At 48.5% G+C, this 18,408-nt stretch overlaps 1 protein-coding gene across 10 annotated transcripts in view; it reads left to right on the top strand.

Annotated features, from left to right (window-relative positions):
• TTLL11 (tubulin tyrosine ligase like 11) overlaps nt 1–18,408 on the top strand; it is a 227,413-nt gene that overhangs the window by 72,004 nt on the left and 137,001 nt on the right. For 9 of the 10 annotated variants that reach the window (XM_070596184.1, XM_070596189.1, XM_070596187.1 and 6 more), the window contains one exon: nt 14,936–15,511. The exons of the other annotated variant lie outside the window; for it this stretch is intronic. In XM_070596184.1, coding sequence (XP_070452285.1) covers nt 14,936–15,511 — 576 coding nt within the window. The remainder of the gene's footprint in view (nt 1–14,935; nt 15,512–18,408) is intronic. 10 annotated transcript variants of the gene reach the window in all.

The raw sequence follows: 18,408 nt of genomic DNA, 5'->3' as shown, positions 1-18,408 counted from the left end.
GGATCGCCCAGGGCCTTGCGGTCGGCCTGGCATTCAGACCCCCGCCAACCCATGCCACTAGTGCTCTCCATTCACTGTGACAAGCAAAAACACTCCCAGAAATTTCTCAAACCCTCCATAGGTGGCAGTACCAGCCTCACGGAGAACCACTGATCCATCTGTATGGAGCAGAAGCATTTCCATCCCTCATCCTTAAGAAACACAAATACGGTTAGATTGTTTGAAGGTGTTTAATTTGAACACTTTCCAGAATTATGTCTAACATTACAGGTTTCCCTGCTTCTCACCTTATTTTCAGAATGAGCATGACCCTGATCTGTCTCCCTGGATGGGGAAGCAGCCTCAGCTCACTGCCTTGAGTGGCCAGAGCTTGCACACGGGGAGGGTGTCCACGTGAGGGAGGAGGGTTTGTGACCTCTCAGAACACAGCACTAGTCTGCAGGCAGTCTTGTCCTAACCCTCACGCTCCACACAACACATAGAAAAGATCATGGAAGCCCTAGGCAAACAAATATCTCCATTGTGCACATGAGGAAACTGAGACCCAGAGAGGGAAAGAGACTTGGCCGAGTCACACAGCGAGTCAGAGACACTAATCAGGCTTAGAGTTGAAGAAGTTGGACCAAAGAATAGATAAAGCTTGGGGATTGGAAAGGACCTGAAGGAATATCCAGGCCACTGCTTTCGGGGTGAATCCCCTCCGCACCTGGACAGGTGACTAGGCTCCAGCCAGTGCTTGATCATCTTCAGAAAGGGGCAATTTAATATTTTTCTAAGCAGTTCATTCCACCGTGGGACTGTTCTAAATTTTACAGTATTCTTGGGTTGAGGCCCTCATCCCTGTATCTCATCCTCCTTTCCCTCCCCACCCCCCCCCCCCCAGATGTGGTTGGCCCTCTTGGTCCCATGGGAGCTCTGTGTTCTCTGTAGACCCTCTGACAACACTTCAGGAGTTTCAACATTTCATCCAAGTCTCCTGAGCTTTCTTACCTCCAGGCTCTGCCATTGTACTTGACACTGAGATTATTGTGATGAGCAAGCCCAATGTGGTTCTTGTCCTTATGGAGCCTTTAGTGTAGTCGGAAGGCAAATACTGCACAGGCGTGGACACACAGGCTGAGGCTCAGTTCCCCGCTCCCTGTTCCAGCGCGGTGTAGTGGAAACGGCTTGGGTTCTGGAGCTGGCCACACCTGCACTGACCCTCTCCACAGCCACATGTGTGCCTGGCACTGTTTCCTTCACTCTCTGGGCCCGGTTTCCCCTATAAAACTCAAATGAGGAGTCTGCCGCGCCGGACTGTTGACAGATGAACACGAGATTGCGTATTAAATAAGATGGCTGTGAGACCCCAGCGCTGTGACGCTCAGTCAGTTGTCGTTTCTTCTTCTTGCTCTTTTCCTTCCTCCAGTGTGACGTGTTGAAGCAACTTCTAGATAGTTAGAAAGGGCTTAGAGCTCAAAATAAAACGATTTATCAGAGTAAAATCACTCAGATTTATCCCTGCCGCTCTTAGATCTGCTGTTTGTTAGACAGCCATGGGGTCCTTTAAAAACTGGCAAAACACTAACAAGGCGTCCATGCTTATTTGGATTCAAGTTAAAGGCAAAAAGGTAAATGGTCTCTCAGATTAATTGTTGTATATTTAATGTTATGTTATAATACATATTGACTAATGTCACCATTGACCCATATCACCATGTCTTATATATTGACATTATAATCAGTCCACATTATTAATCTGAATGTATGTGAGCTCCTGTTGGTGTTCTCCAAATACTTTATAATTTTAAGTGTTCCTTGGCCATGCAAGTCTGGAAAATGCTGGACCAGAGAGGTTTATTTTAATCCCCATTTGATGGATGAAGATACTGATGCTATAGTGTAACAAATACCCAACTATTTCTTTTTCCTTTGCTTTTCTTTTCCTTTCTTTTTCTTTTTTTTTTTTTTTGGTGAGGAAGATTCACCCTGAGCCAACATCTGTGCCAGCCTTCCTCTGTTTTGTATGTGGGTTGCTGCCACAGCATGGCTGACAAGTGGTGTAGGTCCGTGCTCAGGGTTCCCAACCTGAGAACCCAGGATGCTGAAGAGGAGTGTGCCGGACCCAAACCTATGCCACAGGGTCAGCCCCCTACTATTTCTTGCATATATCTCTCTCTGGCTGTTTATTTTACGGGATTGTATCCTGAAATCCTGAAATGCCGTCCTGTGGAGGTTGTAGAATAGCTGTCCTGTCCTGTCTTTATGGATCACAGGTGAGGTCTCCCCTGGAGAGGGGGGACTTTCCAATGTCAGTGTCAGGGCATCTCCTACAGCTAGGCAGGGGTTCTCTTAGCTGAGCCCCCAGGGAATCTGGGTGTGCTCCTAGGGCATGGGAAAACACTGTCTTCTGCCACCCAAGGGCACACTCAGAGCCCTCAGGCTGAGATGAGAGTATCTGCAAACAGAATTATCTAGTTGCATGCTCGTCTCTGTGTTTACTCCCCCTCTGCTCTCCCTGAGTTACTAGTAAAGACATCTAAAGGTTGGTTCCATCTGAGCCATGGAGCACTAAGGAAAGAGTTGGAGCCCATGCTTGCTTCAGAGCATTAAAGGGGATCAAACATCCCTCCTGTCCTCAGTCCATTGTGGTGGGGCCGGTGACTGGTGAGATATCCCCAGAGGGAAGTAGATGTGGGGGACAAGTCGGGAAGCCTGTTCCCACACAGACAGATGGCCGCCTCTGCCCCTCTCTGATTTATTAAGGAAGCAGGCGAGTTTCCTACAGCTGACCACCGAAGTTAAGTGACTGGTCAGAGGTCAGAAGAGGGCCCTGGGCTAACACCTCCTGTGAGCCCATCTGAGAGCTTAGCCAAAGGTCTTGTCCAGTGGCCCCCTGCTACCACTGAAATAAAGAGGGGAGGGAAACAGTGTTTATTTAAGGAAAAGTGTCTTATGGAGCCAGCCTTCAGCGGCACAGTGGGAGTTCCTTTGTAAAACTCAGCCCAGCTTGGCTTCCAACCAGCACGCTCATTTAGAACACCACGGAGCTTCACGGTGATCAAAGGCATGTAAAAGTAATTCCTTACATGTCAACACCTTCACGCTTCTCCTTGAAATTTAAACCAGTGGCCGAAAGGCAGCCTTGCGGGAGATCCTGTTCTCACTCTCCCGATGTAAATGAGGAGGCTAAGACTCGGTCCCGGGCTGGCACTTGGCTGCCCAGCCTGGTTCTCAGAGTGGATTGGTTTCTTGGTTTGTCAGCTTCCAGCCAGTGCTTCCTCTGTTGGAGATCGGAGCTCCCACCAGCACCACCGGCACTGCACGCTGTCCAGGCACACCCGGTCACCTGCAGCCAGGCAGACCCGGCCACAGGCCATGCCCGCGGTGCTCAGGGCAGCCAGTGTCCAGGTTCACGGCTCTGGTTCCAGAGTCATCTCAGACTCTCCTGCCTCACCCCGCAGCCGCTCTTCACTTTTCCTGCCCTCCTGACTTTTTGACTTGTCACTTCCTGTGTGATTCACGGGTCACCTGACTTCTCCGAACCTCAGATCTCTTATTTGTAACATTATTAAAAACAATATCACACACATACACAAATGATACTAAAGAACAAAACAAAAAAATACTTTTTAAACCAAAAAAAAAAAAAAACCAGCATCAGTGGGTTTCTCATGGCGTAGCTGTAAGGACTAAGTAAAATAACAATGTAAGGCAGATAGAATGTACTCATAAATAGTGGTTATGATTAAGTATTATTATTAATTACATTTTAAAGTATAAAGCTGAGAACGCTGAAAGATGATATGATTTAGCAGAAAACGTATGGCCTTTGGGAATTTGAACACACACCTGGGTTCGGATCCGGGCCCCCTCATGTGCAGACTGTCTGACCTTTGGGAAAGAACTTACCCTTTAAGTCTCAGCTGCCTCATCTGTGATGGGGGGTGATAGTAGTATTAGGTTGAACCGTGTGAAATTGCCAATATCTGTATGGCTGCTTTTGACCCATAAGAATAGCAATTTCATATGGCTCACGCTTTAATGCCTACCTCATACAACTGCTTATAAGAATTGACAATACTATGTGGGAAGTACCAGCTCAGAGCTTGTACTGCAGGCCTTCAGATCACTCAGGAAGCTATTGCAGTAATGGAAGTGAGAGACGCTGAGAGAAGAGGGCAGGAAGATGTGCTGAGAAGGAGAAGGGTCAGAATTTGTGACTGGATGCGGTGGGTGATGCGAGAGAAGGTAGAAGCCGGGGGGACTCGCAGATTTGGGGTTGGGGACGTGGGCAGGTGGTAGTCATATTTACTGACTAGGGAACACAGGAGGAGCGGACTTGAGGAAAGAGACACTGGATTTAGTTTCGGCCAAGTCGAATTTATGATGCCTCTGGAGATGTCTAATTATGAGAGTCCGGAGCCCAAGAGAAAAGTGTGTGCCAGAGACGAGAATGGGGAGTCGGCGCATTCTGGGCTGACTTCAACCTAAGTCCTGGGAGTGGTTGAAATCACCCAGGATTAGCCTTGGAAGCAATGTTACCTGTGATCTCGGATAAGACGGAACGTCACTGAACAAAGTGAGACAGCAGGTTGGGTTCCATCTAGCATTTGCTGAGTCCTACTCCACGTGGCTCTGTGCTAGTGGGGACAGAGGGGCAGAGGAATCCAGAGGTGCAGGAATTATTTTCCCTGCTTTCAAGGAGTTAGCAGTTGAGTTAACTCAGCCTCGTTTCCGTGGGGTCTTGGAGTATGGGGAAGAACCTCTAGTTACAAAGTATAAAAATGAAAACGCTCTTACTCATCTTGGAGGATTAGATCACATGTATCCACATTGATGTGCCCAGCCCAGTGCCTGGCCCTGATCAATACTGCAAATGGCAATGCTGTTTTAGCCAAGAGAGCACTGGGAGGAAGGACTCTTGGTCTGAGTGTTGCAAACTATGACATTGATGTTCTTGCATTTTTTTAAAGTTCAGTGGTAAAGTTTGGCAAGAACGTAAGAGACATGAGGTGAGCCAAAGATCATTTAGCCAGTTTGTTAGCAGGAAACCCTCAGGATTGAGAAAAACGATTTTCGCTGGAAGGGGAGCTTCGTCAGCAATCGCGTGGGCGTTCTGGCCCGGGTGGCTGCGATGCCTGCTGGGATCTCAGTAGCAGACTGTGGGGAAGGAGGGAGGAGTGAGACCTGGGAGGCCAGGGAGACAAACCAGGCTGTGGGATGGACTCTGCTGGTGGCCCAGAGGAGGACAGGAAAGTGAGGCTGCCCTCCAAGGGACCAGGAGACAGCAGAGGGTCCAGAGACAGGCCGCCTCACTGAGGGGAGCACTGCAGGACAGCGTGGGCTGACGTTTGGACCCCAGCCAAGTAGGTCGAGATGAGCCTCAGTAGGGAAATCTGGAGGAGGATCAAGAAACCAAAGCAGAATAATAAAACATAAAGTAAAATGAAATAATAAAAACCAGTACCACGTTAAGTAGAAAGGCAAGATATTTAATCCTCACAGCAGCATAGGAACTAGACACTATTCTTCCTGTTTTACACGTGAGGACACTGAATGCAGGCAGGTAAAGTAGCTTGGCCAAGGTCATACAGCTAGGAAGCATCCAAGCTGAGATTTGAACCTGGGTCTGTCTGACTCCGAAGCCCATGCCTGTGCTCTGCTGCTCCCCATGGACGCTGGGATCCACGGACTGGGTGGTGGTAAAGGGGAGCCACTGCCTGGGGGCCCCCCTGCGCTCAGGGATCCCCAAGGCCCTTGGGATGTAGCTTCAGCCCTAGCAAGCCTGGTAGAGCCGACTCTACCAGAGGAACTAGGGAGAGCTGGGGAGAGGGCGAGGAGGCAGGGCTGACTGGCCTGGCTGGTGAGCCCGCCGTCCTCGTGCCCTCTCTCCCCTCACTTGGCTCCAGCAATAAGGGCATGGTGTTGCGAGAAGACCCGAGAGGAAAATGGACAGTCTCACGAAATGACTGGCTCCTTCCTATTGAGCAGGTTTTATAGTCCCAGGCGTCTTCTAGGGCAGCTTTTCTGATTGCTCACTAATGATGGATAGATTATGGCCCACAGAAGGTTGCACTCCACTGAAAGTGGGATCCATTAAATTGCATTAACAACAGGCTGGCTTGGGGGTAAAGCAGGCAGAGAGGCTCCTCTTGCTTCTCGGTCTTCCTGATCAGAAGCGCCAGCTTCCCTGAGCAGCCTGTGTGACGCTGTGTCTGCCTCCTGGGTCAACGTGAGAACATCTTCAAAAGGCATGGCCCCTGGGGTCCAGGGCTGCTGCTGCCGTTCCACCTCCGAGCTGGGTGACTGCAGGCTTCTTGCTTGACTCTCTGGGCCTCAATTTCCCCATTCTCCCTGGAACGGAGACTTGAAGATTAAATAAGGTGGTAGCTCTGAAAAGCATTAACATTTATTATAACAAATGTGTTGTTACTACTCAGAACGAGAAGGGAGTACTTATTTCCAAGGTCTCTTCTGAAAGACCTCTGCAGATGCCCGAATCAATTATGGCAGAAGGAACTTCGGGTCGGAAATCTGGAGATTTTATGTTTTAGTTCTGGCTCTGCCACTAGCTCTGTGGCCTTGGGCAAGTCTCCAGTTTCTTTGTTTATAAAATGTGTGTGAGTGTGTGTGCGTGTGTGTGTGAGATAATTCCTTCCTGGGCCTGGTGGGGCTGGGTGTGAAGATGCAAGGCTGTAGAGATTCCCTCTTCCTACACTGCTGGCCCCGGATAAGGCCAGGTGAGTCCTGTCAGCTTGGTTACGACTATGCATTCCCACAACCATCTCCTTCCTTAGTTTGCTTGTTAGACAAAAGTTCCTGTTCTCCTTATCTACGTGTTAGTGGTTACTAGAGGGGAAGGGCGTGCGGAGTAGGCGAAAGGGGTAAAGGGGCACATACGTACGATGACGGATAAAAACTAGACGATTGGTGGTGAACACGATGCTGTCTATACAGAAACCAAAATGTAATAGTATACGCCTGAAATTTATACAATGCTATAAGCCAATAAAATGATTTTTTCTTAAGTTCTTATATGTCAACTGCTTCGAGTTTTCCCAAAGAAGCTAGTTGTTATGGAAAGATCACAGATTTTTGAATCTGATCAACTTGGTTTCAAATTATAATTTCACTGCTCTTTAGCTGTGTGACCTTGGCTCTGGGACTCCACCTCTCTGAGCCTCTGCTTCCTTGCAGGGTGGTTGTGAAGATTCACTAGGTCGTGGCTGCAAAGCACAGAGCATACAATATGTGTTCCACGAATGGCAGTTTTCCCTTTCCTCTTTTTTACTCCTTAAAATAATTTTGTTTCCATAGGAGAAGTTGGTTTATCTGGCAATCTGTCAAGTGGATATCTATTAACTCATGTTTCTGGGGCTCATAAATGCCATAGTAATCAATCTTCCTCATAATTTCATGTCTGAAAATATTTATTGAGCATCCACTCTGCTAGGTACTGGGAATAGTGAGCAAAAAAAGGCGTGGTCTTCATTCTCAATGAGCACACGGTCAAATAGGAGAGACGTCACAACAATAGATGATAATAATAGCCCGCCATATGTTAGCCCCAGCACTTCACATTCTTAACTTTTGTAATCCTCACAACAATCTTACAGCAGAAGCTTTATTAGTACTCCCATTTTCCAGATGAGCAAGCTGAGACACAGAGAGGTAAGAGAATTGTGGAGGGTCACACAGCAAGTGAGTGGCAGCTGCGGTGGGCTTGCTAGCCCTGGAGGCAGTCTAGCTTCAGCGTCCCTGTTCTCAGCTCTCATAATATACTTAAATACATAGTGCTAATACAATGTAGCTCTAAACTCAGATACATATGTAGCTACATTCCAGTGTGATGGAGTCCAGTTGTAGAAAGGTTAGATGCTGCAGCCACAGGAGCGCCGGGGACCAGAGTGGCAGCGCTGCTTGGAGGGTTGTAGGCCCAGAAAGGATTCTCAGAGGGAACCTTTGAGCTGGGCCTTAGATGATGAGGAGGAGTTCTGCAGGCAAAGAAGTGGGAACGAGGCCGATGGAGGCAAGGGGAAGCTTGTGTGAAGGCTAGCGGCATGAAAGAGGGACGGGGGAGGGAGGGGACGGAGGGAAGGGGCAGGAAATGAGGCTGTTGAGGAGGCTGAGGAGCTGCCGGCAAGGAGGGCCTTTTAAGCCATGCCAAGGAGCTGCACAGCAGTGGTCAGCTGCAACTCTTTGAGAGCAATTGATGTTATTTTTAAAAAATTGTTCAAGGAAATCTAGGATCCTCATCAGTGATGAAACAAACAAGAGGTTTGTGTGTGTGTGTTTTGCCACTAAGCTTTTCTTAAAAGCCAGGAAGTGGTGAGAAGGTTTGACCACACAGCGTCAGGTGCATCTTTCCACGAGCCCGCAGCTCCCCCACTAACCCTCGGGCTGAGAGGTTTGCTTGCCTGCCCTTCCTCCAGGATACTCACATCTGCGGTTCAAATCTGAGTCTCACCCCTACCAGACAGCAGCTCTTGTTTCTGCTAATCCTGGCAGAGTGACTGTATCAAAATTAATCATCTGTGCGAGATGCTGGACAACACGGCCTGTTCCGATGGACAGTAGGGGCCTTGAGGAATGAGGAGGTGAGGTCCCGAATGGGGTCTGTGGCTACAGGTGCTCAATTAATGTTCATTCAATAGAGTGAGCTCCTCATCTCCTGGCCCCCATCCCGGACCTGCTGCTCCTCCTGTATTCCCTAAGTCTGTAAATAGCACCATCCCCTCACTTTGCCAAAGCCCCCTCACCCTTCTCGTCTGCCTGGTCACCAGATGCGCCTGAATCTCCCTGTCTCCTTTCCCCATTTCAACCCCATTGCCACTGCCCCAGTTTGGGGTTTCAGGATGTTGGAGCCCCATATCTTCTTCATCTAGCCTCGTTCCTTTCCAACCACCCTCCTCGCGGGTGCCAGAGTGATGTGGGCGCCGTGTCATCCGTGAGTTGAAAATCCCCCAGCTGCTTACAGATCAAGTACAAAACCTGGCGTTTTGTGGTCTTTTTGCTGCCCCAGCCTCTCATTCCCAGGTGGGCTCGTCTCCCTCTGCGTACTTTCCCTGGGTAAGCTGCCCCTCTGCGGCAGCTGCAGCCATCACTGGGGGCCAGATGACCCCAGACCTCTCTCCCAACCCCGCCCCCACCATTTCCAGATGACTGTAGAGCCTCTCCAGCTGTGTGCCTCTAGGTTCCTCAGGCTGGCTGGTCATCCTCCCCCAGCCTCCCCTAACCCTTTCTTCCTCTTCCTTATTCCCTGTGAATATAACCGCCATCCACCTAGACATTTGGAAGTTGTCCTATATGCTCCTGTCCCCCTCACCTAGTCACCCAGTTCTGTCGATTTTGCCTCTGAAATATTTCTCAAACCTGCCTCCTTGCCCGTCACCCCCGAGCCCTCCTGCCAGCCTCAGTTCCGCCTCTTCCTCTCTGCTCCCGACCGTCTACCTTCTCAGGTTCATCTTCCAGCAGCAGACCCAGCGATATTAATTAATTAATTAATTAAGTTGTTTCCTTCTCAAAACCCTTCAGTGACTCCCTATCTCTTCAGGGCATTGTCCAAATTCCCTAAAATGATATTCAAGGCCTTTCCCCATTAGGCCTTATCTCATACACAAGCTTGGTCTTCCTTTCTGCTTCCTCACATACGTCCCTCATTCACGGTGGACCTGGGCTCTGGAACCTCGCTGCCTGCATTCAAATCCCGGCTGCGTAACCTTTGGCAAGTCACTTAACATCTCTGGGCCCCTATTTCCTTGTCTGTAAAATAGTATTGTTGAGGATTAAGTGCGGTAAGACTAAAGTGTTTAGAACAGCGCCCAGGAGGTGAGTGCTGATGCTGTTACTGTTGTAACGTGGCCCCTGCGGACATCACTGGTGAGATTTCCAGTGCACTCCCCACGCCACCCGCTCTCTGTGCTCCAGCCATCTGAACTACTTGCGCTTCCCAGACATGTCCTGCTCTCCCCCGCCTTCATAGGACCCCTCCGCAGCAGCGCGTTACCTGCTGGGTCCCTCCTCTCGGCCTCGCCTGCTTACCTCCCACTCTGCCTCTTGATGGGTCCTTCAAGCCCTTCCGGTCTGGCCCTCGGTAACCTAACTGCCTCCTTCTGCACTGGCTCAGAGACCGGCCTGACCATTGGGAGCAGGCATTTGCCCTGGGTACGAGGCTCGGTCGCCGAGGCTGGGAGGGGCTGGTCCCTGCACCCTGTCCAGCCTGCGCTTTGTGACATCTGTCTGTCTACGCAGAGACTTGTTTCTGCTGAAGGTCTGCTGCCTGTGACACCAAGGGTCTGGGTTGCTAAGACTGGACGCAAAGCCGCCCGAGTGACAGAGGACTGCTCTGACTGGCTTTGACTTCCCTGGTATTGCAGACACAGTATTTCTTCAGATATTGTCCTCTTCCCTGCCCCTCGCTGCTAATAATGTTTCATGGCTTGGTATTCCAGGTGCTGAATTTCCCTCTCAAAATACTTTAGCTTGCTTCCCCCGATGCCCAGCCGACGTCCCCAGGTGCACCATAAATCTCCAGTCCGGGTCTCCCGCTCTTGTGGATCGTCCCGGAGCGCTGAGCGCAGCAGGCGGCGTGAACTCCCCGCTGATTAATGCCGCTCGCGTGTCTGTGACACAGCCTTCAGCTGTGGTGATGTCCACATAAATCACGGTTTAGAACCCGTGAGCTGGCAAGAGCCACGGCCCTGAGTGTGACCCTTTTATTTTATGGGTGAGTACAACCAGGTCCGGGGGTTAGGTGACTTTCTCCAGGCCACGCGGTCGGAAATTACCTGACTCAATTGGTTCTAGAATCCAGATTTTTTGTTTTCCACTTCACTCCTCTTTCTAACTCACCAAAAGCTATTTCTTTTTTTTTTAATTAAAAATATTTTTTTTAGCTTAAAAATAATTGTGGTAAAATACGCATAACAAAATTTACCATCTTAACCATTTTTGTGTCCAATTCAGTAGCGTTGAGTGCCTTCACGCTGTTGTGCAACCGCCACCACCATCCATCTCTAGAACCTTTTCACCTTCCCCAACTCCAACTGTCCCCATCAGACACTGACTCCCCGTTTCTCCCTCCCCCAGACTCTGGTAACCACCATTCTATTTTCTGTCTTTGGGAATTTGACTACTCCAGGTACCTCGTATAAGTGGAACCATACAGTATTTGTCCTTTTCTGTGATGGCTTATTTCACTTAGCATAAGGTCCTCAAGGTTCATCCATGTTGTAGCATGAGTAGAATCTCCTTCCTTTTTACGGCTGAATAATATTCCATTGTGTGGCTATACCACATTTAGTTTATCCACTCATCTATCAGTGGACACTTGGCCGCTCCCGTCTTTTTGCTATTGTGTGCAATGCTGCTGTGAACATGTGTGTACAACTGTCTGTTCACCAAAAGCTGTGCCTTATGAAAATCTTTATATTTAGAGGCACTTGCTGCTGCCTACTGTTACTACTTATATATTTTTTTCTATTGTAAAGTTTGGAAAATACAAAAAGTACAATGGAGAATATATAAAGTCGCTGACTTTTTTGTGGTATATATTTCCAGGATTTCATATTCATGTTGCCCATAATTTTAAAAGTTTTTTACAGACTGAGAATTTTGACAGGTAGGCCAATCTGTGTAATAGGGAGGACACTTGAAATATACTTAAGTTAAAAAATATTTAAGACAAGGGTCGGCCTGGTGGCACAGCAGTTAAGTGTACACGTTCCGCTTCGGTGGCCTGGGGTTTGCCGGATTGGATCCTGGGTGCGGACATGGCACTGCTTGGCACACCATGCTGTGGTAGGTGTCCCACATAGAAAGTAGAGGAAGATGGGCACGGATGTTAGCTCAGGGCCAGTCTTCCTCAGCAAAAAGAGGAGGATTGGCAGCAGTTAGCTCAGGGCTAATCTTCCTCAAAAAAAAAAAAAATTTAAGACAGAGAGTGTGAAAACTGAGTGTGAGCTTGGCCAACCCTGGCATTTTAGAGATGAGTTCGTTCGAAGTATGAGCTTACCTTAACAGTGCTACCAAGGGAACTCTTTGTACTGGTGCCTCTCTAAGACCGTGGTAACATCTTAATAGAGTGTCTAACTGCTAAGAAGAGTTGGAATTTTGAACGGGGGTCTTTTCCAGTCACACTTCTCAAATATCCACTAGGGGGCAGTAAAAGACACATAAATTTTTCAATGGGGCTCTGAGTGCTGAGCAATCAGGCCAGCATATCCTCGCTGTCTGTCTTCAGCCATCCGTGCTTACCGTCACACAATAATGGATTTCACGGCCAACAGCGGGTTTGGGGAAGACTGGAGCTACCGTCCTCTGTAGCCTAAGTGCTGGTCTTCCTCATGTTCACGTTAACATCAACGCATGAAACGTCATTCAACATGTTGGTCCCAGATTGTGTTTTTATTTAATTCTCACTAGTTCAGTGATTCTCGAAGAGTGAACATCAGAATCACCCATGGTGCCTTTTCCAAAATGCACAGGCCCAGGTCTCGTCCCAGATCTATTAAGTCAGAATTTCTGGGGCTGGGGCCTAGATATATAGACTCTATTTAGATTCTGGTCCGTGACTTCTTGCTGAGAATCAATGCATTGGTTCTTAACTTTAATAACTTTAACAACTCGGGGGAAAGGGTCACCCTCGAGTAAAACCTCAGAGGAGAGAGAATATGAATTCCAGGAAATCTTTTTCTGTTTGAGAAATGAAAGTCGCTGCTGAGTCTGCCGGCTTTGGGAAGCACATTCGGCACAGCCATGAGGCTTTCCCGCAGATTGTGCCTGTATCGTAACAAGCCAGGAACCCGGACAGGAAATCTAGACCTGGGGGCCATCCTGGCAAACTCCGGACCCGCAGTTAGGGATCCACGAAGGCCATGCTCAGGGGCCAGGCTCTTCAGGGTGAGGCCAGAGCTCAGATACCAATACTGTCTGCTATATTGAGAGAATCTTTCCTGCAGTATTCAGGGAAAAGAGACCTTTCATTTTATCTTATCAGAGGTAAAAATGACACAGAGAACCTGAGATCAAAAGACCTCTGTTCTCATCCTAACCATACCTCTAGCCAGTTATGAGACGCGAGGCAAGTAATGTCACCTTTCTGAGTCTCAGCTTCCCCCTTTGACTTACGAGAGGATTGGATGACGTTGATCTCCAAAAATCCTTCCCGTTGTAAAAACGCAATGATTCTATTGGTATTAATAATCTTGATTTGTATGGTACTACTCTGGCAAAGAGCAGAAGAAATATTCAGTAATGCAATGAATGACAGAGACTATTGACCATGTAGTTTAATTTATTTAAGACATATACACTGAATTCAAAGGAGAAAATATTGCTCCAGATAATGTATTGGACTGTTAGTATCTTTAGCATAGCAAAAGCTTTCCAGAGGGAAAAATTACCTATCAGTGCAAACCTGACATTTTTCACTTCCTGATCCGTAACTGCCATTTCTCCAGCTCGCTTCTATTTACTGTAAAGGGCCAAATGTATGAATGCCGTGGGTGAATATTAAATAGCTACATAAACATCAAGGTCACAGTTGCAAGCAAGGCTCTGTGGAGGTCCCTGGGAGGCTTGCATTGATCTCTTGTGAAGTTCCATTCTCGAATCCTGCTGACAAGGGGAAACAATTGATGTGGACCATTATTAAGGCTTTAAGTGTTTCTCCATCGTTAAAGATCTTTTACAAGCCCGGAGTAACTGATAGTGCCCAGGGAATTGGCAAAAGCTTCACTTAGAAATATAGGCTGGTCAGAGAGATCAGTAAAACCCAGAGCGTGGATGTTCTGGGTTGGGCACTGCTCTGAGTTACAGAGTTCAGAATGGAAGGAAGGAAGGCCTGTCCTCCTGCTCTTTCACACCAGAAGCTGCAGAGAGAGTGGTTGCCTCTTTCAAATCCACCTTTAAATTTCCTCGAGCTCCCCTCCCCCTGTGGAAACCTCCTCTCCTGCCATTCAATCCATCTGTTCTCCATAGCTGCATGAAGGATCTGACAAGTGTCTGGGGGGATTGGGCACGTATGAATTATGCAGACCCAGAGACCCAGACTGACTGTCTGGACTGGGCAAGTGCCCCGGATAATTGTGTGAGTGTCCTGCTGACCTGGAGCTGGGAGGAGAGCAAATATTATGGATGACAGAATCTAGTCTCAAAAAAGTCTCAACAGACAGAAGGACTGGCCAAGTCTGCTAGATGAATCTCATGAGAGATATTAAGATAAAACCAACATTTCCTGTGTCCTAGCTCTGTGTTAGGTACCGTGCTTGGCTTTCTGCACATTTCGGTTTATTTCTTCTTTACGATGACTCAGTGAGGGTGGGTTTTTATATCTCCACTTTTAAGATGAGGAAACTGCCACGTGCTAGTCCAGAGGAAGACACAGGCCCTATAGAGCCCTTATCTAGATTCTAATCCAAATTCTGGCCTCAGTGAGCCAACAGGTTACTTCACGTAAAAAATAGCACTAAGCCAGGCTTGATGGCTGCCTTTTATGAGACAGCTTCTGTGTGCTTAGCCCTGTGCATTTGTTATCTCATTTGGCCCTCAGAACCATCTCACTCCTATTTTACAGATAAGGAAGGCACAGATAACCTAAGTAACTTGCCCAAGGTCACACAGTAAGTAGCAGGGCCAGGATTTGAGCCGAGGCAGTCTGACTCCAATACCCACACACTTATCAACAGCTGCACCCTCTCTGATTCCTAGATTATAAAAAGAGAACCACCTCATAGAAGAGGTAACTTGTAAAGTGCCCAGGCTAGTCCCTGGGGCATAGTAGGCACTGAGCACTACTACTAGATCATCATCATCATCATCATCAAATGACTTGCTCCTAGAGGCAGGGCTCATTTTGTCACTCATTCACCAAATGTTTACCAAGATCCTGCTCTGTCTTGAGGGTCCAGAGAGGAAAAAAATCATAGTGCTAACCATTCTTTTCCCCCCCCAGGTTCAAATGGTAAAAGACGGTGACCCCTCCTGGAAGCCCACTTTCATTGTGAAACCTGATGGTGGTTGTCAGGGTGATGGAATCTACCTCATTAAAGACCCCAACGACATCCGCCTGGCAGGAACCCTCCAGAGCAGGCCGGCGGTGGTCCAGGAATACATCTGCAAACCTCTTCTTATCGACAAGCTCAAGTTCGATATTCGTCTGTATGTCTTACTAAAGTCCTTAGACCCCTTAGAGATTTATATAGCCAAAGATGGACTCTCTAGATTTTGTACTGAGCCATATCAGGAGCCCAGCCCCAAAAATCTACACCACATCTTTATGCACTTAACCAACTACTCACTGAACATCCATAGTGGTAACTTTGTCCATTCGGACAGTACTAGCACAGGCAGCAAAAGGACTTTCTCGAGCATTCTTTGTAGGTTGTCTTCCAAAGGTGTTGACATCAAGAAGGTCTGGTCTGATATCATCTCCTTGGTGATTAAGACTGTCATTGCCCTGACTCCAGAGCTCAAAGTTTTCTACCAGTCGGACATCCCCGCAGGGAGGCCGGGGCCCACGTGCTTCCAGGTAACCACTGCCAGTTCCCAGCCTGAGTTCTCAACCTTGACGGGGCCTACAGAGGGCTCCCTGGCCTCGTGTGGGATGAGGGATGGGGTGGGATGGCCAGAACGGGGAGGGCTGCTTGTTGGGGTTAAACCAGGGTCCAACTTCCAGTTTTTTCATTTACTAGCTGTGTGGTTTGGGGCAAGTTACTTCCCTTTTCTCACCTGTAAAATGAGACTAATAGTACCTTTCTTAAAGGATTCTTGTAAGAATTAAATGAGATGACATATGTAAAGCCCAGTGCCTGCCATTCATTTATTCATTCTTTCTTCCAGTAATTTTTACCACCTGCTTAGTAGGGGCCAGGCACTGTCCGAGGTCCTAGTGAGACAGTAAGTCAGGTCCCCACTGGCTCATGCATAGAGTCTACTATTGTGGGAGACAAATAGTTTTAACAAGCAGTTTGTATACAGTACCATAAGCACTAGACTGGAGCAGGAAATGTACTGGGCTCTGTGAGATTGTGGGATCATCTAGCATCTTCTGAGTGGGAGTGACAGTGGTCTGGGAAGGCTTCCCAGAAGAAGTGGCAGTTAAACTGGAACATGAGTTAAGAATTAGATGAAGCAGGTGGGACTGGATAGGGCTGGGGGAGACAAAGTGTTCTAGGCAGAGACACGTTTGCAGCCCTAGGGGCAAGAGTGAAGAAGGAAGTGTTCAAGGAACGGAAAGAGGTTCCGTATGGTTGGAGGGTGGGGTTTGAGGAAGGTGAGGGAAGATAGGTTGGGAGAGGTAGGTAGGGGTGAAGTCATGGAGAGCTGAGGGCAGTGGGGGCCACTGGAGGATGTTAGCAGGGGACTGAGGCACTCAGAATTGCATTTACAAAGAACAGAAAAACAAACCAGCTGCAAGGTGGAGAATGGATTGAGGCAACTCTGGGAGCACGGAGGGGACTAGTGAGTTGATTGCTGTCAGACAAGAAATGAATGACATCTCTAGCAAGAGATGATAACGACTTGGATTAGGAAGGTGTTGGTGGAGATGGAGAGAGTAGATTTGAGAGCCATTGGAAGGTAGAATCGCTGGACTTGGTGATTGGTTGGGGCTAGGGAAGGGTGGAGAGATGGAGGCAGCGAGGGAGGGGACCAAGGCTGACTCACAGGTGGCTTAGGCACTTGGATGGATGGATAGAAGCCATTGGAAGGGGACCAGGCTTGTAGGGGGAAGGTCAGGAACTTGGGCTTGGACATGCCTTTGAAGTGCCTGTGGGGCATCCAAGTGAAGGGGTTGAGTGGACAGTTGGACATTTGGGCCTGGAGTTCAGGAGAGAGATCTGAGCTGTAGGAGAAGATTGGGACCTCATCAGTGGTCAGATGGTGACCGAAGCCAGGAGAGGTCACAGGGTGAGAAGAGCCCTGTGGGCACCACTATTTAAGTAAGGGACAGACAGAGGAAGGGGACCCATCAAAAGAAACCAAGAAGAAGTGGCTTCAGATATAGAAGGGATTTCAGGAGAGGAAGACCATAAATGCCAAGGAAGACGTGCTTGGAGAAGAAGAAGGTGGAGAAGAAGCAGGTGGGGGTCAGCGTCGGCAAGTGTTGCTGAGATGTCACGCAAGACCAGAACTGAAACTGTCCATCGTCCTTACTACTTCAATGAGAGTCATCTTCAGTGGAGTGAGGGGCCAGCGGCCAGAGTGTAGTGGGCTGAGCCAGAACAAGAGACAGAAGGAAATGGGAACGAGGGTAGAGCATTCCTTCAGGTCATCTGGCTGTGAGGGTGGTGGGGGACATGAAGCCGGGCACCTAGTAGGCACACAGCTTCCTGCCACCAGACAAATCAGAATGGGGAGCAGACGATAAGACAGAGTGCCACTGGGACCCTCTCCATCTAATCTTTCAAATTATTTTGTAGCAGTTGATATGTAAAAAAGAACATATGGAACATGTATGTAAGCTATGAAGCAGAACAACAAAGTGATCAGCCCAAACCCATCTCCCAACCCAAGATCTCCAATGACTGTGCTTCTCCCCCGTCCCACGTCTCCACGCACCCCCGAGGTAGCCGTTATCCTGAATTTTATCTTTATCACTTTCTTGCTTTAAAAGTACTTTTATTACACATGAATGTATCCCTAAACAATATATTGTTTTGTTTTGCTTGTTTTTGAGCTTTATAAAAACGCTGTTATAAAGTATGTAGTCTTCTGCCACATTCTTTCCCACAACCTCCTGATGTGGGTTCTTGGTTTGTTTCATATGCACTGCTGTATATTTCATGGTCAATATGCACAATTTGCTTGTCGGCTCTTCTGTCAATGAACATTGGGTAGTCTCTAGTCCTCTAGCTAAGACTGTGGCAGGAGAGTAACAGGTACCATGGAACAAGAAGGGAGAGGGGAGGCAGTGGGGCAGCATCTCTAATGAATGGGGCACTCATTCAATGGCAGAAGAGGAGTCTGGTCCCAAGGTGCACCCCCAAATCCAGAGAGGCTTTCCCTGGGGGCTGGGCACCCGTCTTCAGGATTTCCAGGCAGGTTGGCAGAGCCCTTTGGAGGGGGTTCAGGCAGTGATCAGTTCCAGGAAGGCTGGTTGCTATCTGGAGATCTATCCTTAGGCAGTTGGACCCCAGGCAGAATGTCCAGCTCAGCCATCAGGCAGGTGGCTTAAGGCATTAGGAAGAGTAAGGGGGTAGAACTTAGAGGTCGGACCAGAGAAAACAAATCCTGGCCCGAGCCATCCAAAGGTCAGGGCAAAGGGAACAGTTGCAACGTGGAGGTACCCAGGGTCATCCCGGGGGACTGGTGGTCACATCTGTTTGACAGTGACAGCTATTCCAGGAGTATCATGTGGGCCGGCATGCGTGGCCAAGCCGCAGAGCCCTGGCACAGTGCGAGTGCAGGGTGGAGGGCCAGGGCGGT

The sequence above is a fragment of the Equus przewalskii genome, chromosome 26 (genome assembly GCF_037783145.1).
Source record: "Equus przewalskii isolate Varuska chromosome 26, EquPr2, whole genome shotgun sequence".
In the NCBI taxonomy this organism is placed as follows: domain Eukaryota; kingdom Metazoa; phylum Chordata; class Mammalia; order Perissodactyla; family Equidae; genus Equus; species Equus przewalskii.
The sequence above is the reverse complement of the archived record's forward strand: the minus strand, read 5'-3'. Positions and strand labels throughout refer to the sequence as shown.